Here is a 27751-nt window from a genome sequence, read left to right on the forward strand (position 1 = left end):
GCTGAGTATTCTTGAGCAAGTTACTTAACCTGCCAAAACCAGTTTTTTTCTCCTTTGTCAAAAGGAGCCATGTTACATACATTGTACCAACCACATAACATTGATACAAAAACTAAATGAATTGATGAATATAAAGCATTTGATAAGTCTTAGCTTCTGTTGTGTCTAATGATTATTCATTATTTGCTTATTATTTTTGTTTTATTGTAAAAATATTAAAAAAACAACAAGAAGAACATATTCATAATCCCACTTTCTCTCCTTCAATTTTTTAAAGAAATAGAAGTCCACATTCTCCTTTCTTCATTCTTACCTTTCTCCCCTTCCTCCCATCTCCCACCCCAGTGGAATCACTGTTAATTCCAGTGTATTCTTCCCAACTTTTCCCAGTGCTTATGCAGCAAAGCTGTTTGATGTTGAATTCTTAAACAAGCAATGGATCTAGAAGTTTGCCTGAAGGAGGAATTGTAAGAGCTATATATGTCCTGACCAGTGAGTGTAACACAGAAGCACAACCAACCAAGTAGATGCAAGAAATTCTAGTTGTACATTTGGGCGGTGGGAGAAGAAGAAAGTCCTCTTACTAGTTTTAATTCTGTATCAGGGAAGGAAATAGAGCCTTGTTTTGAGTCCACTACAATGATAAATTTCCAAGGCTAGTTAAATGTGGCAGCGCGCATTGTCACTCAGCTTGTAGAAGCTTTAACACATCTTGCTCTCATGCCCTGTGATTTTGTGCCTCCCCTCTCGGCATAAGTACTCTGACTGTTAGGCTATCCACCTTTCTTCACCTGACTCACTTAGTCATCCTTCAAGACTCACCTCCTCCAGGGCCGAATACCCAACTGTTTGCTCCCATAGTAGCCTGTACATACCTCTCTCTTTGAAATTACTGTTTGTATCTCTTTTTCACATTTCTAACCATAACTTCCATAGGCTGGTGACCATATCTTAATCATTTTTGTATTCTTAGCACCTAACAAAGTAACTGGCATAAATTAAGATCAATATATGTTTATTGACCTGAACTAACTACCTATTGGGGAAATTTGCTGGTTTTTTTTTTTTTTTTTTTAAATCCTGGCATGTGCACCAAATGGGGAAAAAAATGAAGTTAATTCAATTGTAAAATTGGCTACATTGAATTTTGTTCCAATGTAGAATAAACTTGTCCTTCAGAGGAATCTTACTTCTTATGTTTGAAAGAAAAATAAAATCTTTAACCCTAATGCTCAAGTTTGTCTTCTCTTCCTACCTTTACAAATTCTTAGCTAATTTCCTCATAGCTTTCTTTATAGAAAAAGTAAAGGCCATTAAGTGGTAAATGGCCAATAAAGTAAAGGCCATTACGTTACATAATTTGAGAATTATGTAACTCACATTCCTTCTTACATCATCTTCACCTACTTTCTTCTGACCTTAGATAAAGAGGTAACCCCCTTTATTGTAATTTAGTTCCTTCGTCTGTGTGCTGAATTCCATTCCTTATTGTTTCTCCATTGCCTCAACCAACACTCCCTCCCCATCCTGTCCTCTCCCTTCTGCATTACCTTTTCCGGAGGCTTTTTCCCTGCATCCTGTGTGCGCGCCCAGTTATCTCACCCTCTGTCTGACTCACCTCTCCTGGAAGTGGCTACTTGCACCCTTTATTCCTTCATAGCTATACTTCGTGAAATACTCTGCTTCTTCAACTTCCAATCATTCTCTGATTCACTGAAGGTCTCACTTGCTTCTTCATACTCCCCATCAACACTTTCATGCTTCTTAGCTTTCTTCATGATCAGCAGATATCCTAATAACCAAATACCGTAGGCATGACCCCATTGTGACTTTTTTTTTTTAATGATTACTCCCTTTTTGAAATTTTCTTCTCCTTTGATTTCTCTGACATCACTTCCTCGGGTCTTCTTCCACTTCTCTCTCACTTTGAAGTCTCTTTTCCTAAGGAATTTCATATCCTGACCTGGTTTCAGCTGCCCTCTGTGTACCTAGGACTTCCAAATTTATGTGTGTACTCATAAGATTAAGATCAGAATCCTCAAATTACTGTACATTTTCAATTACATATCCCACTTCAAATAAAGACTTTCCAAACTGAATTTATTATCTCCTTTGTGATGTAACCAGTTGCTCCTAAACTCTGAGACATGGTAAAAGGATCATTCAACATTCCATCATACAAGTTAGAAACCTTTACATCATCCTTTACATGTAGTACGTCAAAAAACTTGGTTGTCTCTATCACTAGTATTCAAATATGTCTTGATTTTATTTTCTTCTATCCATCCCTGTTGCTACTGACTTCATTTTCACCATCTTTATCCCTGCCCTGAATTATTTTAATAACTTTCCATTAGTTTCATGGCCAGTCCTGCTCCTAACTAGCCTGCCACCCAACAATCCATCCATTACTCTGGTGCAGGAGAAGGAGTAAGATCACATCTTTCTTCTTGTGAACCTTTAGTAACTTCCCATTTTCTATGGAATGAAATTCCTATTCCGAGGTGGGGCATGTAAGCTTGAACCTTCAAAATCTGACCTTTGCCTACCTTTTTGATCTTCTCCGTTACTTTCCTCCATGGCAGAGTGAACTGGTATGCACAAACACTAGGGAGAAGTTTGGTAGACAAAAATAAAGTATTTGATTGGCTTTTCTCTGAACTAATAAACTCTAGGTAATCAAGAATTTCCTTTAGTTGGATTCAACCTGGTGCATTAGGTATTTTGGGAGAATATGTCCTAAAAATGTACTTCTTAGCCCTATAAACTAAATTTCTTGAAATACCTGAAACAATCCTGTATAACCGAAGTTATACAAGTTTGGGCCTAAGGTGTCATTTCTATTTAATGTGATGCATTATTTTTTTCCTATATAGGTCATATAACTTAGGATATAACTATTTCCTAGGCTTCTTTGACATAATTTAAATATTTAGCCCCATAATGATAATAGAAAATATATCTTTGCTTTTAAAGTGTATTTTTGTGACAAATACCAGTTGTTTATAGATATTTTGGAGGCAGCAGGGGAAGGAGACAGACTTTCTTAAAATTTTTGGCAGTATTGTATATGAAATGCTGCCTAGTTAGCTGATAGGATGTTCTATGATACAAATATCCTCATTCTTTCTACTCTAAGGAGAATCCTTTATGGAACATAATTCATGCAGTTGGCATCAAAAGGCATGAGAAGTTTAACAGAAAATTTAACATAAAGCAGAGTATTTAAGGCAAGTCAGCCTCAAATGACGTATCTTTCCTTTAAAAGAATTTGAATATGTAGAATGGGAAAACTATATTTTTGAAAAGGGATAGAATTTGCCATTTTCCTTCCTAGGAACCAGTTGCAACAGACTGGGGACCGTTTTAACCAGTATTTTCATTAAACTATAATTAGAGGTATTAACATGGTGGTATAATTTTTTTTTAATGTTGTGTCTGGGTATGTATTTCATTTCTTTTGTGTTTTCTTTAATTATCCATCCTGTCTGCCACATGGGAAGCTCTCTGAGAGCAGACGATGTATCTAGAACACTTCCAGATCCCTGACACCTGACCACAGGAATTGCTTCAGATGTGAACAAACCCATAAAATGTTCATTTTAATTTTATTCCAGAGTTACACTCAACTAGCCTGTTTCTGAAATCTCGCAGGAAAAAAACAGCTGAAAAATCTGTTTTAGCACCTTAGTAACTAAATTTTTAGGTAAAGCAAGTTGCATTTTATAATTCTCTGGCTTCTCTTTTAGCACTTAATGGATTAAAATTCACCTTTTTTTTTTAAAGAAGGACGCAGCTCACAGTGGCCCATGAGGGGATCGAACCTGCAACCTTGGTGCTACCAGCGCCCCGCTCTAAAAATTCACCTTACTACTTTAAACATGCTTTAAATTATACAGAAAAACTAAACAAAAACAAAACAAAACAAAAAAAGAAAACTATTGTATGTGTTTTTGACTTGATATTCTCTTTAAACTTTTTTTCCCCCCCAATATTAGGAAAGAGAAAAAATATATTGACCGATGCTGGAAGGATGTCACTGTTGGGGACTTTATTCGTCTTTCCTGTAATGAGGTCATTCCTGCAGATATGGTCTTACTCTTTTCCACTGATCCAGATGGAATCTGTCATATTGAGACTTCTGGTCTTGACGGAGAGAGCAATTTAAAACAGAGGCAGGTGGTTCGGGGATATGCAGAGCAGGTAAACAACATGTTCTCACCTGGTGACATTAACATTTTCTTTTCAGAACATGACTGAGCTTATTTTTGCATGTACAGAAAGAAAGATTTTCAAATTCTTTTTTTACCATTACAAAATAGAATCCCAGAAGGCTTAATTCAGCTCCAGATAATCCGTGGACATGTGCTATATTTTATAGATAACAGGATATAATGACTTGGAGTTCAGACATTTCAGTCTGGCAAGCATAGTGTTTGGAACTGAATTAAAGGAACCTAACAATTATTTGGCAATTTAGAAAATTATTTTGTAGTGATAGAAATAATCACCTTCTAATTTATCTTTCTTAAGCTTAGATTTTATATGTTATTGAAGCTGGAGACATAAATTAGTCATTGTTCCTAAAATCTGTTATTACTTATATACAAAGATGTTTTAAGGCTTCTGTAGTTTCCTCATGCTACAGAGTTCCTAGATCCTTTACCACGCTGTGATAAGGGAAACAAAAACTTTGAAGTTTAATTAACATGAGTTTGAATGAATTCCAGCTCTGCCATTTAATTACTGCTGTGACTTTGGGCAAGTTACTTACATACTTTATGCTTCAGTTTCCTTATCTGAGAATGGAAGTGATGATGTCTCTGTCATAGCATTGCCGTGAGACTCAAATTAAATACTATATGGAAAAGCATCATACATAATGCCTAAATATTATTTTCCCTTCCCTTTTTCTGGAAACACTTGAGATTGAGTATTTTAAAATTTAATGGTCTTCTTTTAACTGAATCACTCTTAAGTAGGATTTGAAAGTTGAAGGATCAACTTATACTTGCAAACCAAAAAATGTTTTAGCCAAAGAATACCCTTATCTTTAGTAAATTTCATCACTTGATGTCACATTGGGCCCATCTTTCTACCTATGTATTTCATTTGGATCCTCTGTGATTGATATGTTTCTGAGCTCATTGTCATTGTTACTTTTGTAAGCATTCCTGGATCTTAAACATTGCCAAAATTCTTGTACAACTTAGATTCTGTTATATATACCACTAAATACCTATTTTGAGGGTGATGCCAGTTAATTAATTAGCACACTTTGGATTCAATTAAGGGTGTGTGTTCTGTTATTCCATGACCTCGATTGTAATCCTGGCTCTGAATACCTTCGTGTTTTGAGACCTTTAGCAAATTACTGTGTCTCTCTTTGTTCATCTGTTAATTATTCCTAATTACAATACCACATGGGTCTGGGAAGAAGAAATTTGTTATTATATTTAAAGCATATAATATAGATTCTAGGACTAGATCAAAAGAACTCAAAAACAGTATCAGCAAATTCGATCATATGATCATAACTCACATTTTCCATGTTTGCTATGAAATAGATATTATTTTATAAGCTATATCAATGGCATTTCTTTTATTAGCCAAAAAGCCATATTTTAAGAAAAGGAAATGATAGTGTTGACATGACTTGTTCCTAGTGAGTCCATGCCTAATTATTTGCTTATTAATTTCATAGAACATTCTAAAATTATTGTTTGATCCACCAGATAATTTTGTAAGATACTGATGTCCAGCTTATTTTTCAACTTTTTAAAATAAGATTTGCTGGGATCCAATGCAAATGTGCTCAGAGTGTTCACATATACATTTACTCTCAGAAACTGTCTAATGGTTAAAGAAAAACAACAAAGTATTTTCAGCCTTTCAGTGCCTTCTAGATAAGAGCATTTGCTATATGAGTAGATGCTCTCTCCTGCAGAGTTCTGCATGGATTCCAGTACATGATTCAGACATTCCCATCACCTGCTGATGTTTATTAACACTCTAGGACCTTTCTGATCCCATTTATTTGTTCATAATTATGCCTATACTTTCCTTCATTTAGGCAATTTGTGACATAAACCTTGCAGCAAAAATGCCTCAGTTTTACTTTAAAAATTAATGAAAGGATAAACACTTAAATCTTAAGGGTTTAACCTCAAATTCTTTTTGTTTTGTGATTTTAAAATATATGTATATATACATATATATTTTTAGGACTCTGAAGTAGATCCCGAGAAATTCTCCAGTAGGATAGAATGTGAAAGTCCAAACAATGACCTGAACAGATTCCGAGGCTTCCTGTAAGTGATTCATGACTTACCTTTGTGGGTGTGAGAGGACTTGTGTGTTGCAACTATACATACCTTGATAAAACTTTTATCTATTTATATCCAAGTTAAATCATTAATGGCCATATGTTTAGCTACATTAATAATTTGGTAAATATTTATCTGTGTATTTTTAAAATAACAAAATCACCTTGTTCTTAACCTAATCCTAGAATCTTTCAGCAGTGTAAGAATGTCTTACATGAGCTCCGTATTAAGTCCAAGACATGTTAGTTGTTTGGAAGGAGGTGTTTGGACAGAATTGACAGGTTAAGTGACATGATAGGACATGCAGAATTACAATAACAGGTAGATAATTCTGGTTGGCAAAAGTTAGCCTTGATTTGGAAACACGTCTAAGAAGAAGTATGGGAAGCCATGACAGGCTTCATTCTGGAGGTTTCCTGTGGCATCCACGTCCTTTTGCAAGAGCAGCTAGAATTTGGTGTCTTACCTAATTTTAGACCTGGCTTAAATTTTAGACTTGCCACTTATGTTTTGTATGCCTCGAACCAAGTTATTTATTTACTCTTTTTGATCCTTAGTTTTCTTTAGTTTTAAGAGGAGACAATAAGACATCCTTCATATTGGTGATTTTGTGAGAAAATGGTAAAGTTCCTAACTCATTTTTGGAGACCAGAATTATCCTGATAGTATTAGGTTGGTGCAAAAGTAATTGCAGTTTTTGCAATTATTTCTAACTTTTTAAACTGCAATAACAGTTGCAGCAACCTGATACCAAAAGCATACAAAGACATTTAAGGAAAGATAAATGTCCCTCATGTACATAAATGCAAAAATTCTACACAAAATTATAGCAAAATGCAGCCAACAATATATAAAAGGATAATACATCACGACCTAGTGGGGCTTATCCAAAAAATACAAGATTGGTTTAACATTAGAAAAACAGTGTAATTCACCATATTAATACCATATTAACAAAACATAATTAACTAATTAAAAAAGAAAAACCAAGTGATCATTTCAGAGATGTAGAAAAAGTATGTGATCAAATCTATCTTCGATTCTTGGAAACTAGAAACTAGATAACTCAACCTGATTAAGGGCATTTATGAAAAACCTATGGATAGCATCATACTTAATGGTAACAGATTAAATGCTTTTCCCCTAAGATCAAGAACAAAACATAGATAGTCACTCTCACCATTTCTATTCAAGATTGTACTGGAGACTCTAGCTAGTGTAGTCGTAGTTGGGTAAGAAAAGAAATAAAGAACATCCATAAAGAAAGAAGTGAAATTATCTTTTATTCATAGATGGTGTGATGGTCTATAAAAAAGCTACAAGAAGTAATAAGTGAGTTTAGCAATGTGGTAGGAAAGATCAATATACAAAAATCAATTATGTTTCATATACTAGCAATGAGCAATCAGATATTGAAATTTTTAAAAATATAATTTATAATACCATCAGAAAAAATTAAATACTTAAGGATAAGTCTGACAAAGATATGAAAGACCTGAACTCTGTAAACACTGAACACTGTTTAGAGAAATTAAAGACCTGAATAAAAGAAGAGCTGTATGTTCTTCATAAATTGACTCAATATTGATATGATGTCAGTTTTTCCCCAAATTAATCTGCAGGTTCAGTGTCATCCCTAACAAATTCCCAGCAAGGTTTTTTCTTTTTCTTTTTAGAAATTGACAAGTTTATTCTAAAAATATATGTGGCGATGCAAAGGACCTAAATTAACTAAAACAACATTGAAAGAGAAGAACAAAGTTGGAGGGTTAACACCACATGATTTCAAGACTTATTATAAAGGTACAATAATCAAGCCAATGTCATTTTGGCACTAAGCTTGACCAATAGATCAATGAAAAAGATTATGGAGTCCAGAAATTGACCCACACATTTATGGACAACTGGTTTTTGACAAAGATGCAAAGGTAATTTAGTGGAGAAAGATTAGTCTTTTTAACAAATGATGCTGCAGCAACTGGATATCTATATTCAAAAAATGAACTTCAGTCTAGACCTCTCAGCATTAAAAAAAAAAATTAGCTAAAAATGGATCCTATATATAAATGTAAACTTAGTTGTAAAATTATAAAATTCCTGGAAGAAAATAGAGGGGCAATCTTTGGTACCTTGTGTTAGATAAATATTCTTAGATACAGCACTAAAATCACAAACCGTATGTGGACAAAAAATAAGTAAATTACTTTATCAAAATTAAAAATTTTTTCTCTTCTAATGATAGTTAAGTAAATGGAAACATAAGTCACAGACTAGAAGAAAATATTTTCAATGCATGTATCTGATACAGGATTTACATCTCAATGCTCAGTAATAAGAAAACAAACAACACAATTTTGTAAATGATCAAAAAATTTGAACAGACACTTCACCAAAGAAGCTATATAGATGACAAGTATTTGTGTGAAAAGATACAAGTTCTAACTACAGAAGCTCCAGTGCTAAAATTAAAAAGATTGACTATATACCAAGTGTTGGTGAGGACGTAGAAGAACTGAAACACTCATATATTGCTTATAGGAATATAAAATGGTACAGTCATTTTGGAAAACAGTTCGGAAATTTCCTAAAGTGTTAAACATGCGCCCATCATATGATCTGGCCATTGTACTCGTAAACATTTACCCAACAGAAAAGAAAACATATAATAACCTATATATAAATGTTCATAGCAGCTTTATTTGTAGTAGCCCCAAACTGGAAACAACCCAAATGTCCATCAACAGGTAAGTGGATAAACAAATTGTGATATGTCCATACAGTGGAATACTACTCAGCACATTGTAGTGATACATGCAACAACATGAATATATCTCAAAATAATTATGTGAAATGAAAAACCAGGTAAAAAAGAATTATGCTATATGATCTGATTTATAGAATCTCAGGAAAATGAAAAGTAATTTATAGTGATAGAAAGCAGATTAGTAGTTGCTTGGGATGGGGAGGATTGGAAGGATGGATTATAGAAGGGCATGAGGATATGATTTCACTTATGTGGAATCTAAAGAACAATATAAGTGAAGAGAAAAAAAAAACACAAAACAGAAACAAGCTCAGATACAGAGAACATTTTGATGGTTGCCAGATAGGAGGGGGGTTGAAGGGCTGAGTGATGAAGGTGAAGGGATTAAGAAGTATAAATTGGTAGTTACAAATAGTCATGGGGATGTAAAGTACAACATAAGGAATATAGTAAATAATGTAATAACTATGTATGGTGTCAGGTGGGTATTAGACTAATGGGGGATCACCTTGTAAATTATATAAATGTCTAACCACTCTGCTGTACACCTGAAACTAATATAAAATAATATTGAGTGTCAACTGTAATTGAAAAATTTTAAAAAGAAGATGAGTAAGGCATTTAAAAAAGGGTATGAGGAAACTTTTGGGGGTGATGGATATGTTTGTCTTCCTGACTGTGGTGATGGTTTCACAGGGCAAACCAAATTTTACACTTTAAATATGTGCAGTTGATTCTTGTTAGTTTTTCCTCAATAAAGTTGTTTAAAATTTTAAAAAGAGTAATAGTTATCATGGAGGGAAGTATAGAACATAGTGATAGCATCGTAAGTAGCCCCTGATACAGACAGATGGTGGGGCAGGGTTGGGAACTATGCAATGGAAAAGAGAGAGGGCTTTGTTCATGTAAGAAGGTAATGCCAGAATCAAGGCTTCGAGAATAAGAAGATGCCAGGCAGGCAACTAAGTGCAAAACATGGCTGACATTCCAGGCTGAGGGAGCAACATAGTCAGTGCCATAGAGGCCTGAGACCATAGTGCATTTGTAAACTTAGGAATGGGTAGGTATGTTTGGAGAGTGGGTAAGCAAGAAGGTAGATTATAAAGAGGCCGGATCCTGAAGGACCCTTTGTGTTTGGCTTACAATGAAATATTTATCCTTGAGTCATTAGGGTTAATATTAGAAGAAAAATTATTTTAGATGGTCTTCATGAAGAGATGCCCCTCTCTCATCAGAAATATGCTCAGATGCCATGTCTTAGGATGAGTGCTTTTTGATTATTTCCTCCAGCTGCGGACTATTCATAGTTTCCTTTTGTAAATGTCAGATTCAGGGACTGTCATTTTTAAACCTGAGATCAGATCTGTTTAAGAGTCCAGCCCAGACATAGAGCCGTCCTCTCCCCACAGCCGGCAATGCTGATGATCTTTCCTGACACACAGGCTTGCCTCTGGCAGAATGAATCTTGTTTATGGGCATGAGAACAGGAAGGAACATTAATTAGCCTGGCACTGAGTCATCTGGAGCGTAGAACTCTGCCCAGAATCTGATCAGAGCATGTACATAGTAGATTAAAAAAAAAATCACAAAAGCATTGTTGCCACGCTAACTCTGATCCTGTGTTCCAATTCTTAAAGCCTGTCTAATATCTGAAACGCCATCTCTTGCTACCTTGGATCCTTTCACTCTGGTATGAGCTTCACCAAACATCTGGGACTGGAGCCCTGCCTGGTCTACCTTTGTCAGCCTCTCTATTTGGACCTGGTTCTTTCTTAACAGCACTTGAGAGCACCATTTGCTATGCTGGGTACTAGTCTTGCCCCAGCCATTACTTGGTCCCAGGGCCCTTCACACTTCCCAGCAGTCAACCTTATCAGTTGTCCGTGGATTCCTGGAGACCATGTTTGCTCGCCTTGGCTTCCTCCATTCATGATAAGCACTTCTGATAGCACTTTGTTTCAACATGTGCTGCCTTACTTTCTGATTAACATGATCTGACCACGGAAATGAATGGTCTTCCTCCCGGAAGATGCTCTCTGCTTCTCCCTTCCCTCACATTCTTTTTTCTGTAGTGATTGGATTTTCCTGGGTCTGCTCTGTTGATGCCTATTTTGAGAGCTGGCTTTGCAGGGAAGCATTTAATGAGACAATGGGCCCAGGTAGATTCAGTGGTTTTTCTGTGAAGTGATTGTAAGCCACTCTGCTAGCACCTTGTCCTTTTCTTACTTTGTGGCCTGTTTTCTAAAATCTACAAAAATTGGGATGCTCAAACTCACTGTCTATATGATGCCCTCTCTAATCTTTTTACTCTCAGGTAGGGCTACTCCCTATTTGTGCCCACGCTGATTGCTAACTATCAGGTTTCTATCACAATAGCTATAATATTTTTATTACACGTACATATTTCTATATCAGTCACCTCCTCTGAGACCACAGGAGCCAAGGCTGCGTGTTTTTCTATTTCCAGCATCTGGTGGGAGTGCTGGGTACATAGTAGATGTTACGTAGGTTTTTGAATGGTTGACAGCTCTGTGTGTTTTAGTGCTTCATATAGTGTCTAAAGGTCTTACTTTGTCAGCTCCAAATACCACACACCCATCAGGTGCAGGACATGTTTAGCATTTGGGCAGATGCAACCAACATAGATGCTGGGCTTTGATGTAGTGATGGTTACCAAAGTGATGTAATGAGCCAAAAATCTTAATACTTACTAAGGAAATTTGGGACTGATACTTTTATATATTAAGTCTGTTCCTATACAAGTTCTAGAGATAACACATGCTATATAGATGAGGATTGTGTGGTGCTTGCCTGGGAATGGTACCTACATGAAAATGTGAATGCTGGGACTTAATTTCCTCATCTGTAAAACTAGGAAGTTGAACCAAGGACACTTCTAGCTTTGACCATGACCCTGTGGTTCCGCCTTTGTACATAAATCCATATATATGAAGAAAGAATATAAACATACACTTTTTAGATGAAAGTGCTTTACAAATTATAGGAGTGAAATGATATCTAGTTTTCTCCTTTGTGGCATGAAACCTTTTTTGACGAGTTTTTATTTTCCTTCCCTCGTAGTTCTGGGTAGCATGGAGAGCAGATAGAATGACATTTTTCCTGTATTTAAGAAAGAAGAAACAACTTATATACTGAAGCGATATGTACACTATATATACATATACTTATGTATATTTAGATGTAGATATAGATATATATGTATATACCTATATAGATACACAACTAGATATACATATCTACATCTATCTATCGCTTAAAAGTTAATCTTATTTTAATGCTGAAATTTAAGAGGGCATTTTCAAAATATATGAAATACATTACTTTTTGCTTATTTTTAAAAAATTTTCCAATCATTTTGCTCTCTATTTTTGCCACTATACTAATTCAATCAAGTAATTACTTTGATAATTTTTGAACTGTTTATTATAGAAAATTTCAAACATGCAAAATTAGGAAGAAGTGTAATGAACACTCATTGACCTTCACCCAGTTTAACTGTTTTATAATTTTGCCGACTTTGTTTCAGTTATCCTTCCACTTTCCCCCCACTCCTACATCATATCATTTCACTGTGATTACTTCACTTTGAATATATAGCAGGAAAGGACTTTGTTGAAAACCATAGCAATAACATCATCACATCTAACTAAATTAAGAACAATTTCTTGATATCAGATAGTACCTAGGCTTTGTTCAAATTTCTCCAGTTATTTAAAAAAAAATTTTTTTTAATAGTCAATATAGTCTAACCAGAATCAAAACGAGGTCTACACATTGTATTTGGTTGATATGTCTCTATATTTCCCTTCCCAAGAAATTGGGTCATTTAGGTCGTAGAATTTACCACGTTCTGGATTGAGCTGATTGCATGGTCCCTGTGTTGAGCCCCTTCTTTTGCCCCACGTCATTCATTTGTTGAATAAACCAGGTCATTTTGCTGCAGAATTTATCACATTTTTTGGTTTGGCTGACTGCATCCTTGTGGTGGTAGTCAACATGTTTCTCTGGCCCTCTTATTAACCCTGTTAAACTGTACAGGGGTCAGACTTTCAGAATCGGATGAAAGCAATAGTTTCTGTCCCTAGAAAATGACAAACACACACACACACACACACACACACACACACACACACACACACGGTGCCAAAAAAATGTATACACATTTTAAGAAAGAAAAAAACTGTTTTAAAATTACGCTGATGGTAACCACTTTGAGCACCTTTTGTAATTGCAGATGTGAAACATGACTTGCATTCACCTGTTGTTATCGGTATATATTGAACATTACATTTTGTGTGTGTGTGTGTGTTTTGTCTTTTTTTTTTTTTTCTGGTGCCAGTTTTTTTTTTTTTTTTTAGTTTCAGGTGCACAATACAAAGTAATACTTAGACATTTATCATTTATGGCCCTCACACTGTGTCAACCCTCCTCCCATCCACTCTAAATCACACACAGCCATTACATTTCCACTGTCTATTCCTAATATATATATTTACATAAATTTACTATATATTTATATACATAAAATATATATATAGATATATATAGATATCTATATATATAAACTTGTAGTTGACATTCATTATTGTTCAGCTTCAGCTTCAGGTGTACAGTGCAGTGATCAGGCATCCACATCATCCCTGAGGTGGTCTACCTAATGAGACAAGTGTCCATCGGATACCCTACAAAATCTTTACAACATTATTGATTACATTCCCCAAATTGACTCTCGTAACCCCATGGCAATCTTGTGGTTACTGATTGTGCTTTCTAATCCCCTCACCTTCCCCCTTATCCCGACCCCTCCCACCCATCTAGCAACCCTCAATTTTCCTCTATGTCTCCGAAACTGTTTGAGCATTACATTTTTAATACAGGTTTTTCCTTTCTTAAAATGTGTGTACATCTTTTTGGCACCCTCTGTGTGTATGTGTGTGTGTGTGTGTGTGTGTGTGTGTGTGTGTGTGTGTGTATACATATACATACATATACATATATATATATATATATATATATATATATATATATATGAATATACACGCACACACACACAGAAAAAGTTGCATACAATTTTAAAGGCTTCACAGGTCCCCAGAAACCATAGACCCCAGGTTGATTTGCCCTGATAGAGGCTTGATTAGGTTCCTTTGAAGATATGCATTTCCTATCCTGTAACATCTGGAGGCCTGGGATGTCCCCTTGTCCTATCAGCCTTAGCCTTTCATTATCAAGTCCCCCATCAGCCTTTCACCTAACGATTTTAGCAGCCACCAATTATCATTGCCTAAAATGATCCTTGGTTTCATCCAGGTTGAAAATGGTGATTTTCTAACTCTATCAAGAACTTCTCCCTCATCAACTATTAATTACCTGAAATACAATTTGTACTAGAGAAGCAAGTTTCTTATTTGGAATATTTTTGAGCTTTTGTAAAATTAGAAGTTTTGGCGAAAAAAAAGGATAATAGAAAACAATGGCAATTAGAAACTTGTTGAAAGCAGGTAACTCTGAAATAACAAAAGCAAATGGGCTAGAGATACGAAACCTTTGCTGTGAACTACGTAACTTAACACTCCAATCAAGAAAACTCAAAGCCATTTTATTTTTACATCCCACTTTTGGTATTTAAAAGTGAATGTATATGCTCTGTTTCTTATAGAGAACATTCCAACAAAGAACGCGTGGGTCTCAGTAAAGAAAATTTATTACTTAGAGGATGCACCATTAGAAACACAGAGGCTGTTGTGGGCATTGTGGTTTATGCAGGTTGGTTACACTTCTTATTTTTCACCATTGTCTCCTTCGTATTTTTCTACAAGTTAACATTTTTCACTTACTCAAAATGCAATCTACAAAAGCAGATTGCATTTAATCATTGTCTCTGTTTTTCTAAGTGGATTACAAAAGCAAACTAAATTAACGAAACATATTATATAACTGCTTTTTATGGAACTGTCTGCAAGAGAGATTTTAAACTGTGATGTTTGCTACGTGGCTTTAATTTGCACATTCTCTGAGATATCGTGTTACCTCTGTAGGCCATGAAACCAAAGCAATGCTGAACAACAGCGGTCCACGGTATAAGCGCAGCAAATTAGAAAGAAGAGCAAATACAGATGTCCTCTGGTGTGTCCTGCTTTTGGCTGTAATGTGTTTAACTGGTGCATTGGGTAGGTACAATTTGATTATTTGCTGACATCTTTTCAGCAAGATACTCTTTAAAAGTATTTTATTGTCAAAAATTTATGAATGTTTAACTTCTGTAAGGGAGGTTTTATTTGCCAATGATTTTTTTTTTTTCAATCACATCCTTGCCTCTCTCCTTCTTTGGCCTGCAAAACATTAATGTTGATTATATCCAGTTACATGTGGCTGTAGTACTGAAGAGACTGGAAAAAGTTTTAAAGAAAAATACGAGAATGTGTAGTCTTTTGAATTTGAATTTGTTTCCAAAAACAAACAGTTGGTTTTTCAACCAAAATAAACATTCTCATCCCTCTTTCTTTAGGAATTAAGTTTTATATTTGTATAACATATGTAGCATTCATTTGATATCTGTGTGTCTTTTTGAAAGGTCATGGAATCTGGCTGAGTAGATATGAGAAAATACTATTTTTTAATATCCCTGAGGCTGATGGACATGTCATATCACCCGTGCTGGCAGGATTCTATATGTTCTGGACCATGATCATTTTGTTACAGGTAATTTCTATCGAGCTCATCATAGAATTTTAAGATCTTTACTACTTATCCAGCTATATTTGGTTTCTCATCCTTTCTTTTCCCCCTTTAACATTTTTAAAATTGTTTCATTCTTCTTAGGTCTTGATCCCCATTTCTCTTTATGTTTCCATTGAAATTGTGAAGCTTGGACAAATATATTTTATTCAAAGTGATGTGGATTTCTACAATGAGAAAATGGATTCTACTGTTCAGTGCCGAGCCCTGAACATCACCGAGGATCTTGGACAGATTCAGTATCTCTTTTCTGATAAAACAGGAACCCTCACAGAGAATAAGATGGTTTTTCGAAGATGTAGTGTGGCAGGCTTTGATTACTGCCATGAAGAAAATGGTAAGTGTTGGGTATCTATGAAAACCAACTTTAACATTGGTCTTTTTATACTCACTTAAAAATTTGATAATTCTAGCATAGAAATGTTATATTTATGCATTGGGTACTTAATTCACCCAAATGGGCATTACACTTAATTGTCATCCCTTCAAAAGCTAATAGGTCTAAGTCAAAGTATCTATTGCCATGGTTTCTTTTGAAGAAAAGGAAATTACTAGTAATGGTAGAAGGTCAAGGATTGGAGATGGTGATGGTGATATTGTGTTATAGATACTTTTGAGAATCTAATGAAACTATGAACCATCTCCCTAAAAAGTATTTTGAAAATAATTCCAAAGGGATTATATGCTCCCTTAACCCCAACATTCAGCACGTAGGTATTCATTGATTCTTAGTTAACAACATCTAGTTTAAGAAAAAATAAGATGAGCTGAACGTCTGACATTAAGGAAGTAAACATATAAATTACAGTTTTCTTTAAAGGAACTTCATTAATTTTGTTATTTATAGACATAGTATGTGCTCCTGTGAAGATAATTCTGAGAAGTGTCCAAAACAAATTAAAGCCCTACTCTCTGGAGTTAACCACCATCCAACAATTTGATGAATCTATAACTATCCACTTTTTATGCATATTTCTCTATATGTGAACATATATATTTACACATTTTCCCTTTTATGAGTTAGAACATGTTATAATATTGTTTTGCAATTTGGTTCTTTTACTTAACAATATCTCATAGACATTTGTTTCAACTCAGTTAATAACAACATTAAGTGCATAGTATTGCTTTGTATGTGGTCAAGCTTAGTTTGCTATTAAACGGTACTTGCAATTAAGATCACTTGTTCATTCAACAAATATTTAGTGAGCTCCTAATATGTGGCATGAGTCCCTGATTTCATGTAGCTTAGAATATGGGCAAAGAGATAGACAAGTAAGATTAAAAATTATGATAGATAGAATAAAAGAAAATAATACCTATTTTTCATGGCCAGCCATATTGGGATGAAGTTATTCTTTTCAGTCTGTGATTTTTGAAGACAGAGTTAACACTTCATTGTGTTAATTTGTCTCTGATTAGTAATGAGATGTTTAACTTTTTATGTGTTTATCGGTCATTTTAATTTCCTTGATAAAGTGATCATGTTGTTTTCCTATTTTACAAATGAGTTTTTCTTATTCTTAGTCATCTGTAGGTGGGTTTTATCTATGAAGGCAGGACTTGTATGCCCCAGACTAGATGGTCTGGGGCCAGTGTTCATTTTCATTTGTGTCCTGGATTGAACCAGTTAAATAATGTTAATATCAGCCCTGATGTTTTATCCTTTTCTTCTGGTTCATTTTTTATTATTATATTAGTTTGCGATTACAACATAAATTACCACAAACTTAGTGGCTTACAACAACACAGTATACCATCTCCTGGCCTCTGGGTCAGGAGTCTGAGTACAGGAGAGCTATGTCCTCTCTCAGAGTCTCTCACCAGGCTGAAATCTAGGTGTCAGTTATGACTGTGATCTTCTCTGAGGCCGAGGAGCCTCTTCTTAGCTCCCTGATGTTTGGCAGAATTCTGAGTCTTGCGGTTAGAGGGCAGAAGTTCTTTCTTGCTGACTCTCAGCCTGGGGCCATCTGAGTTCCTAGAGGCAGCCCACCATAGCATGGCCGTTTGCTTCAACCAGCAATAAAATCTCTAGCTTTGAATCTCTGACTTTAATAACCCTCTTTTAAAGAGCTTACCTAATGAGGTCGTATCCACCTTGAATAGTCTTCTTTTAGATTAACTCAAATTCAACTGATTAGGGACTTGGTCACATCTGCAAAATCCCTCCTTTGCCACGTAACATAATGTAATCACAGAAGTGAAGTCCCGTTATACTCACATGGTGTTCATATCAGGAGGGCAGGAATCTTGGTGGCCATCTTAGAATTCTTCCTGCAATAGTGTCTTCACTTTGCTTAAGGAGTCACTTATTAGAAATTTTATATTATTATTAAAGAAAAAATTTCAATTATAAATATTAATAAGATTATGAATATTATGATTGCTGCCAGTAGTGTTAAACTTAGAAATCCCACCCTGCCCCAAATTTAAAAATATATATTAAACTATAGTTTCTCCTAGGTACATATATTTTTAAGCCAGCTTTTTTTACCTGTGAGTGTGCAGGATAAAATGTCGAGTATTTATAATCACTATAAATCATAATCATTAAACATAATCACTATATAAATGTAAAAAAATAGCTAGTCATATTAGATATAATGAGACTTTGCATTTTGTTTCATCTTCTTATATTTTTATTACAAAAAGAATGTTATAGAAAATTCCGGTAGCCAAAACAGGAAAATTTTTAAGTCATCAATAACTCTCACCAAACAGGGGACCGCTGTTAACATTTTAGTGCATTTCTCTTGAGTTGTTTTCATGCACACGTTAACATGTATGTGTTTTAAACAAAGTGGCATCACAGTGTGCTTTTAGTTTTATACCCATTTTTCTCAAGACTTCATGACCCCTTTCTCTTCTCCTTATTCTTCTAGTGGTTATGCTATATTGCATGTAAGAATTGCCATAAGTTATATAACTACTCCACCATTCGTTTAGGTACAGTCATTTGCTTTGGTAAACAGTGCTATAGTGAACGTCACTGGAGCTAAACCTCTATGCCCATTTGTGAGGTTAGTATTTCCTAAAATACTCCAGGAGGTATCTTACAGCAGTAATGTTTGATAACATACATGGTGGGAAGCACTGCATTATTTTTTGTAGTATTTAATACTTTGTAGTATTAAAAATTTTGTACTTGTAACATTTAAGAGGGCTAATACCAGCCTTCTCCCACCCCAGTCCCTGAATATACCTGCTCCTGCCCTGTGAGTACTTCTCTTCTGTGACCCTTCATGCAGAGAAGATACCACGTGATTGAGAATCACATGCTGTCGTGACTGAACTGTAACTGATAGCTGTTTGTGAGCCATGGAATGTTGCACTGCTTCTAGAAGGTGCTGACTTTCCCTGTGAACACTTCTTAACACATCCAGAGCTTCTGGTGTCTTTTCTGTAATGATTTAAAAACAAGCCCATGTACACACACACAGATACACACACACACACCCACACTCTCAGACACACACTGAATGCTGAAGGGAGAAATGGTAGGAGCCAGTTCTCCTGAGAACTTAATTCTGGGGAGACATATTGTTAATTCTGAGACATACTATTTTCACTGAAATGAAAACATTTACACCTTCAGTGTTTTCTAGCAAAAGCGTTGCCTAGAAGATATTTCCATATAGAATGTTGCTGCTTGGAAGTAGCCCCTTACTCATATGTAATTGTATTAAACACACCTGACAGCATCATTTTACGTTTTAAAACCTCACAGCTTAGAAATTTGTCCATGGACTAAACAGCATACAGACAACTAACAATCCAACAAGCAAATACTTACTGATTATTTACTCTGTATTCCAGACTCAGGAGATAATGATAAACAAAACATTTGAAGCCCTTGCTTTCTCAGAGCTTCTGTTGGAGAAAATAGTCACAAATAAATTAATTTTTAAATCAACAAAAATATTAAATAGTGAAAAGTGCTTTGCAGAGAATTAAAAATGGGGTGATATGATATAGGCTGATTTGAAAGCTATTTTGGATTGGTTGGTCAGGCAAGACGGCTCTAAGGAGGACATTAGAGCCTAAATCTGAGTTATTAGGTCAGTGCAAAAGTAATTGCAGTTTAAAAGGTTAAAAACAATTACAAAAACCACAATTACTTTTGCACCAACCTAATACATACTCTTGAAGTTCGGAATCAAAAGCCTTCCAATCAGCTAGTTCATTAGTAGCTAGTATAGTCCTCGGGCTGAAATGAGCTTGGCAATTTTCAAAGTAAGGAAGGTCAGTGAGGCTGGATTTTAGTGGAGGAAAGGCGGGTAAGAAAAAGAGGTCAGCAGAGGTCAGATCATTTTGAATTATGTAAACCAAGAAAAGGAGTTGAGATTTTATTCTTAATTGTGAGGCCACTGGAGAGTTTGGTGCAGGGAGTGATGTAATCTGCTTTGTCTTTTGGGAAGATCACTCTAGCTACTGTGTGAGGAATGGGTTACTAAGGGGCAAGGAGACCAGTTAGGAGGCTATTGCACTAGTCCAGTTGAGCGATAATGATGGCTTGGACTAAAGTAATAGAGATGGAAGGAAGAGAAGATGTTTGGGATATATTTTGGATGAATTATGGACAGCTGTTGGTGATGCTCTGAATATGAGGGCTGAGGAAGAAGAGAGGAATCAGGGCGAATCCTAGATTTTTGGCATAATTAACTAAGTAAATAGTGAGGTACCATTTGCAAAGATGGGGAAGACTAGAGAGAGTAACTTTGAGGGGAAGAGGGAGAGTTCTGGTTTCTCCATGTCAAAGTTAAGATCTCTATTATTTAGTTATTCAACGAGTATTTATTGAATATCTATCAACCACTGCTTTAAGCTCTGGCAATATCATATTAACAAAACAAACAAAACTCCTTTTGGAGTTTATATTCAAAAAATAAAAGCAAACAAGATATAGTGTATAGATGGTAGTAAATACTGGGATCGGATTTATAATAAGTGGTTAGATCTGGGAAGCCTTCACTGACTAGAGGACATGATGAGAGACTTGCGGGAAGTAAGAAAGTGAGCCACACAGATAATCTGCTTAAAGAGCCTCCTTGACATCCAACTGGAAGTATCAGTTGGAGAGTTGGGTATATGAGTATGAGCCTGGATTCCAATTAGAGGTCAGAGTTGAAGGTATAAGTTTGGAGGTCATGTGCACTGAGATGATATTTCAAAGGTGGGACCAGATGACATCACAAGGAGGAGTAAATAGGTGGAGAAGGGAAGGAGCTCCTGCAGCAACGCACTATTTGAGGACTGAGGAGGAAAGAAGACAGCAGGAGAAATTAAGAAGGAACAGCCATGGAAGTAGGAGGGAAAACGCATGGTGTCAGAGAAACCAAGAGCTGTTTTAGGGAGAAAATGATCGACTCTGTTGGTTTTTGCTAAGGGTTCAGATAAGATGTAATAATTGGATTTGGTGCCGTGGAGCTCATCGACAGCCTTGGCAGTAGCAGTGTCAGTGGAGAGACACAGACAGAAAGCCATGAGATTATTTGAGGAGAGATTGGTGTAAATGAAAGGGGAGAATTGTAAGAGTGAAGTGCTTGAGAAGCCCAGAGGGGTGGGGTACAGATCACAAGTGGAGAGTTTGGTGTGTGCAACTTGATCTATAGTAGTAGGAGGGAAGACAGAGAGTTTGGATACAGATGTAGATAGTTGGTAGTTTTGATGATGGGAAAAGAAGGGAGTTCCTATCTGATTACTTCTACTTTCCTCCCTGAGGCAAGTTCATTAAATAAGGGTATTGGAGGAGGGGACTTTGGAGGCTAGGTTTGAAAAGGCAAGAGATAATGTGAAATAGCTGTTTAAGTAAATGCCTGACATAGTCAACTTGCAAGTGGTTCTTCTCAGGTAATGACCCAGTGTGATTTTTATCCCTCAGCCAAGAGGTTAGAGTCCTATCAGGAAGCTGTCTCTGAAGATGAGGAGTTTGCAGACGCTCCCAGTGGCTCCCTCAGCAATATGGCAAAACTGAAGGTTCCCAGCTGCAGGACGGTTCATAATGGGCCTTTGGGAAGTAAACCCTCAAGTCATCTTGCTGGGAGCTGTTCTGCTCTAGGAAGTGGAGAAGGAGCCAGTGAAGTGCTTCATTCCAGACAGGCTGCTTTCAGTAGCCCCATTGTAAGTGTGAATGCGTGACTTGAATCTTGTACGTCCATAATGAATAATGAAAGAACATCCTCATAATTATAACAGAGCCAAACACCGCTGTATTTTCCACCTGAGAAGAGACTACGTAATTGCAGTTCAGTGTGATTTCCATACACATAATTAGAAGTATAAACAAACAATTTCACAACTTTCTAATTTGGGGGATAATTCAATGAGAGATAGTATATCATTTCTGAAAAAAAAACCTGTAATATTTCTAGTCAGGGCCGATCACGTCTGAGCCTGAAGAAAATTGCCCTGGTTTAAGGATCATGGCTCACTCTCAGAACCAGCAAGGCTTACCAGTTATCTCTTAGATGGGTAAATATGCCTAAATCAGAGGGAAATCCAAAGGCCTTTTGGTACCCTCCAAGGCCTTTTAATCTTCTGTAATCTTCCCCCAAATCCCACCAAACCTGCGTCCTCTTCCCCATTTTTAGTCTTCAGAGGGACATTTTCTAATATTTCCATTTTAGAGCTCACCTGAGTCCCAGAGGAAAGTTTTGAAACTGTCTAGTCACATCCACTGACATATGCATTTTACTGCAAAAGAATAGAGAGGACCATGTGGAAGCTGGGAATAAAGAAAGATACTTGTATGAAAGAATTAGAAATAAAAAGTTGTGCTTCATTTAAAATTACTACTATAAAATTTCGACTGCCTTTTCTACCTTCCATATTTCATGAACTCTTACGAGGATTCCCCAGCCATGAGACTGGTAACTGGTTGGTGATCTCTAAAATAGGTGGCGTAACATGAATGAATCAGCTTTGGGAAACGTAGAGTCAGTTTCTACCTTGAGTTTATTGTACGATTTTCATAGTAGCGATGTGACCTGAGTAGACCCCAGCGGTCTCGTTTGTCCTGGGGGAGGCCTTGAGGCTCGTGGCAGAGTTGCCAAGAAAAATTGCAGCAGCCACGGTAATCATTTCAGTGCAACTCATTTAGTTCTTTTCTGTGGCATTAAGAATATAAAACCTGTCACATTGTATCTTTGCCATATGTTGGGTTATTCCTAAAATCTGTACTTAATTTTTCTTCAACTTCTGAAAAAAAAAAAAAGAAATAGGGAAAGACTGCACACAACCTCTTTTTTGTACTCACTTTAAGGTTCTATCAGAAATATAGATTTTCTTCTCTTTTATCTTTTTCCCTATTCCTCTGCTGATTTTTTACATTTTCCACCCACCTGGAGTTAACCACAGAGTGACTCACATTTAGTGGAATAGCAAGGTATTAGCAACCAAGTGGATTGTGCCATAACCTCCCTCTCGGGTTCCTCATCCAGCCTCGCTCTCTTCTTGGGACAAAGAATTATTTCTTAGTTTAAAGTCTGTGTTTTTATCTATACAATTTCTCCTGTCTAAAATTTATTCTGCCCTTACAGTCTGCTTCTGTCTTACCAGATCTGATGAAATCCGTATTCCTTTAAAACCTACCTTAACTATCCTCTCTTATGAAGACTTCCCAAACTCTTTTCTCACCTTCCGAGCTCTGTGTACATTTTCCCTCCCTCCCTTGGTCTTATTTCTGCCTCTGACACAAACCATGAGCTCCCTACGAGCAAGGACTTACTGGTCTTGCATCCTTGACATCTAGCTCAGTGTCTCACATGTCCAATCTCAACAAAGTATTTTTGAAGGTTAAATGAAGCTGCTTAACAGGCTCAGCCTTCCACTCAGTCCACTTTGTTTTCACTTGCCCTATACGCCAATGCCATGTGTCACTCTGCTTCACAGATACTCTGAGGTGGTTGTTTTGTGTTGTGTTTTCAATACCACACCCTTACATAGGCTAAAGAAGTCTTCCTTGAAATATGAGATCATTCTTGCTCTAGACCAGCTGATTTTACTCTTTTTGGAGACTAAAGATTGTTTTGAGAAAGCTATAGGTCCTTTGACCTAAAAAATTAACATCTGCAAAAATTTTTGCATATGATTCCAAAAGCCCAATCGTGGAGCCCAAGTTAAAAACATCAGTTTGAGAGGACACTGAGAGCTGTGATATCTAGAATGGGAGATTGTACGATGGCACCTTTTGGGTGGGTGGGGGTGGGGGGCAGGTTGAGAGTCAGAGAGCGAGGATCTGAGGTGAGGTGCTGGCAAAGATGTGTTAGCCTTTGGGAATTAGAGTGTCACTGGGGCTCATGAGTCTTGGGTTTTTAGTATCTCTTTTAGAAGTAGAAACCTTTACTTTCTAATTCATTGTTTTTATGCTTCTTTAGTTCTCCAGTTCATTCAGCAAGCATGCAGTTCATTCTACTTGAATTGCTATTTTCCTAGATCTTTGTATGGCTGTCTCCTTCCTGTCATTGAGGTCTCAGCTCAGATGTCACCTGCTCAGTAAACTTCCCTACCACCCAATCCAAAGTATTTTCCATCCATTCCCTCCTCCTCATCTCTCTTTGTCTCAATCTATAAGCAACTTATTTGTTTATAGGTTATTGTTTTGCGTCCGCTATCTCCCCCCACTAGAGTGTGAGTTCCATGCAAGCCCAGACCCTGTCCATCCTCTGGCCCCCTCATTCCTTGAGGAGTGCCTGATACCATAGCTCAACTATTTAAGGGATAAATGAGTTAATTAATGGATTAATGGGAGAAAATGGCATCATACTAGACACTGGGATATAAAATGGGTAAGACATGCTCCACCCTTCAGGTTCTAGGTAGAGGAGGCAGACCTACAAATAAATAAATATAACCCTATATTTGAGATGCTGTAATACTTGTTAATGCAAAGTATCATGAGGGCACAAAAAAGAGAGTGATCAACTCTGAAGATGTAAGAAGGCATCAAGAAAGGCTGCACAAGAGAGGGGAAACTTGAGTTAGGATTAAACTGAGTAGGGGTTTACAGAGTAGAAAAGGAAGGAAAGGCAGGTGGGGCAGGTGGCGTGGGGCTTGTGCAAAGGCTCAGAACCCCGGGACTGGAGGAGGGGTTATCAGTGTGTGCTTGCTGGCCTTTGTCTTTATCCTTTAGGTTGTGGTATCAGGAATCAGAGGGACCAGAAGAAGGCACTAGTGTGCATACTTAAGCCAAAGTTGTAGAAGTAGAGGGTTGAGTCCCTAAAAGTGGAGTGGGAGTGGCAGTGGAAAATGAAATAAAAACCTTAGGGACAGGTGGAACTAGATGGAGAGTAGGGCACAGTATTAGAGCTGCCTTGGGCAGCCTTATCTCCCACGGAGAGTATCTTTGTCCATTATTAAACTCCGGGCATTTTAGGTTTTGCATAAACAATTAAAGTGGGTTCTTGTCACTCAGTTTTAAAACAAACTTAACATTCGCTATGTAGTAAAGCTACCCAAAAGCTTCAGCAGATACCATTAGAGGGCTAAGAGGAGTCTTGGCCAGTGTTTGCTTGTTTAAATTGTACTTATATAGGGGGTAAAAAGAAAGAAAGGAACCTGAATGTGAAATCTGCAACCTGGTAGGAAGGCATAATGTGAATCATGGAGGCAAATCTAAAATTTGAAATAGGTGTTGCATGAGATTAGGACAAGGATGTTGGACTCTTATCGTGAAACCAAGTAAGGCTTTGTTAATTATAGGAAGCTATCTACATCATGCTCTGTCTTCTCTAATTAGCATAACTTTCCTCTGCATTTAAAAAAATGTCTTCGATGCCCAGTGGGAGGGGTTTATATATTTGTTTTCTAAAGAGCAACATCTTTTTATTCTTGTTTATCTGTTATTGTGTTGTGATGATATTCCTCGGCTCTTTTTCTTCTGGAGGGAAAGAATTCAGTTGAGAGACAGCATTTTGTGCAAGTATAGGATAGTAAGAAGTTTATTAGTAAAGGTATATACACTCTAACATGGGGAGGGGACCAATCCCAAGCGGGGGAAAGACCTCTTGTATGAAGGCATTGATTCATATGGGTAGAATTGCCTCCCCTTCTCCCTTCTCTTTATCTCTCCTCCTCTCCCACTGAGGTACCTAGTCTTCCCTTTGGTTCTCAAGGCAGTTTCTGTCAATTTTCTTTTTATGGTTTGTTTGGAAATCTCACTGAAATGGTCTTGATAAGCAGGATGTATACTCTGATAAGCCGAATGTCTTTCTCCCTTCTCTGGCTTCTAACAACACATCCCTTTGATTCAGGGGTGTGTATGAGCCTGGGATCCTGCTGGGCTAGTAAGGCGTTGGTGCCCTAAGTGAGGGCAGCTGCAAAGGGGTCTTGACCCAAGTAGGAGCTGCAGCAAGGGGCTTTCTAACCTGGGCAAGATCTCCTTCTCCTGCTCATTTCTAACTTATCTACCTCCCCTATCGTATCCACTCCCTTCTTTATGAAACGTAAAATCAGCAAGTGTTTCGTAATAATGGGCAACAATAAACTTTTCTCGCTTATCCGTGTGCCAGGTACTGAGTTAAGGATCCAAAGATCAATAAGATACAGTCTTTCCTTTAAAGGAACTTACGACTCTATGGGGAGAGACATACATGTGCATGGAATCATTTAAAGCCAGATGGTGTGGGCCTGATTCTCGGGGCAATAGGAGTTCAAGAAGGCAGAAACTGTCCATTACAGAAGAAAGAGCAAAATACACGGTAATACACGGTCTCAGTGAGGAGGTTTGGATCTTAGGAAAAATGCTTATAAATACAGTCGCATACACAGGAATTGCATGTGGTGAATCCATACTTTTCTCCAGTCAGCAGCTAAATATCTCGGTCACTAGGGATAAACTTATTTTAGAGAGACCAACTAAAGTGGAAGAATGCTCCATGGTTCTTTCCTTAAATCTTCTTTTGGGCTCTTTTATATATTGTTTGATGATGCTTTTAGGATCTTGGATAGTCCTGAGTTTCTAGATTTTTCTCACATTTGACAGTACTTTCTGTAAACATAGTTTTGCTGACCATAGCCCCTGCTTTGGCCAGCTCTCATAGCTCTTTTATTGTCATGGTCACAGGACAGGATCTCCGTCATGCAGTCATTAAATTCCCCAGTATATATTGAGTATTACAACACTAATACAATTTTTTCCTTTCTTAAAATGTGTATACATTTTTGGGGGTACCCTCTGTAGATTATAAACAGATTTCTACTACAACAGTCTTGTTAAAACTAATACTCTTAAATGTGAAAAATACCGTGTTGAAAAAATGGAGTATTTTTCTTCCAATAACACATTCTTAGAGACAATTTATACCAAGAATCTTTAAGAGGGAGGCACAGGGCAGAGTTGCCAAATATATTGGATGATTGGAAATCTCTTCAAGGAACCTTTATTAATGTCTTGTAAAATATTACTAGGAAATGCTGATTAAATCTGGTAACCTCCTCATAGTAATTTGTATTTTGGAAGGTTAGTTTTTAACAATAGTGGTGACTTGAGCCATAAAATATTTTGTTAAAATTGCATGGTATGAATTATACCCTCACTTTTTAAAAAAAGAATTGATACTCATCGGTTACTGTTAGATGAACCTATGCCCAAGGTAAGGTCCTAAAATATAGCTCTAGTACTGTGTATTTTAAAATACGAAAACACTCATTCAACTAGATTTTGGTGAAAGGCACTGTTCCTATCTTTAGTTTAAGTTCATAGTCAAGGCAGTCTCCATTAATATTTTACATTCCAGGTTTTCCTTTTTTTTTTTGTCTTTTATGTCTCTATTCTCACTTACTATGAATCTTTTTTTGAAGAATAAAGTTGACTGTCTCATGCTTTATAGATTCTGGTCATAAAAGCTACTAATTATGTAGATTTAAAACTCTCATTTTCAGATGTTTCTCAGTAACAACACTT

The 27751-nt window shown here is 36.6% G+C and overlaps 1 protein-coding gene across 4 annotated transcripts in view; it reads left to right on the plus strand.

Moving 5' to 3' along the window:
* The window catches only part of ATP10D (ATPase phospholipid transporting 10D (putative)), a 101158-nt gene that overhangs the window by 40294 nt on the left and 33113 nt on the right, over window positions 1-27751 (plus strand). For 2 of the 4 annotated variants that reach the window (XM_074324639.1, XM_074324640.1), the window contains exons 4-10: window positions 3999-4203; window positions 6226-6311; window positions 14771-14877; window positions 15150-15281; window positions 15686-15813; window positions 15934-16186; window positions 21731-21969. In XM_074324639.1, coding sequence (XP_074180740.1) covers window positions 3999-4203; window positions 6226-6311; window positions 14771-14877; window positions 15150-15281; window positions 15686-15813; window positions 15934-16186; window positions 21731-21969 — 1150 coding nt within the window. Of the gene's footprint in view, window positions 1-3998; window positions 4204-6225; window positions 6312-14770; window positions 14878-15149; window positions 15282-15685; window positions 15814-15933; window positions 16187-21730; window positions 21970-27751 lie in introns of those variants that run through there. The other 2 variants (XM_074324642.1, XM_074324641.1) reach the window with 2 other exon arrangements.

The sequence above is a fragment of the Rhinolophus sinicus genome, linkage group LG02 (assembly GCF_036562045.2).
Source record: "Rhinolophus sinicus isolate RSC01 linkage group LG02, ASM3656204v1, whole genome shotgun sequence".
Taxonomy (NCBI): domain Eukaryota; kingdom Metazoa; phylum Chordata; class Mammalia; order Chiroptera; family Rhinolophidae; genus Rhinolophus; species Rhinolophus sinicus.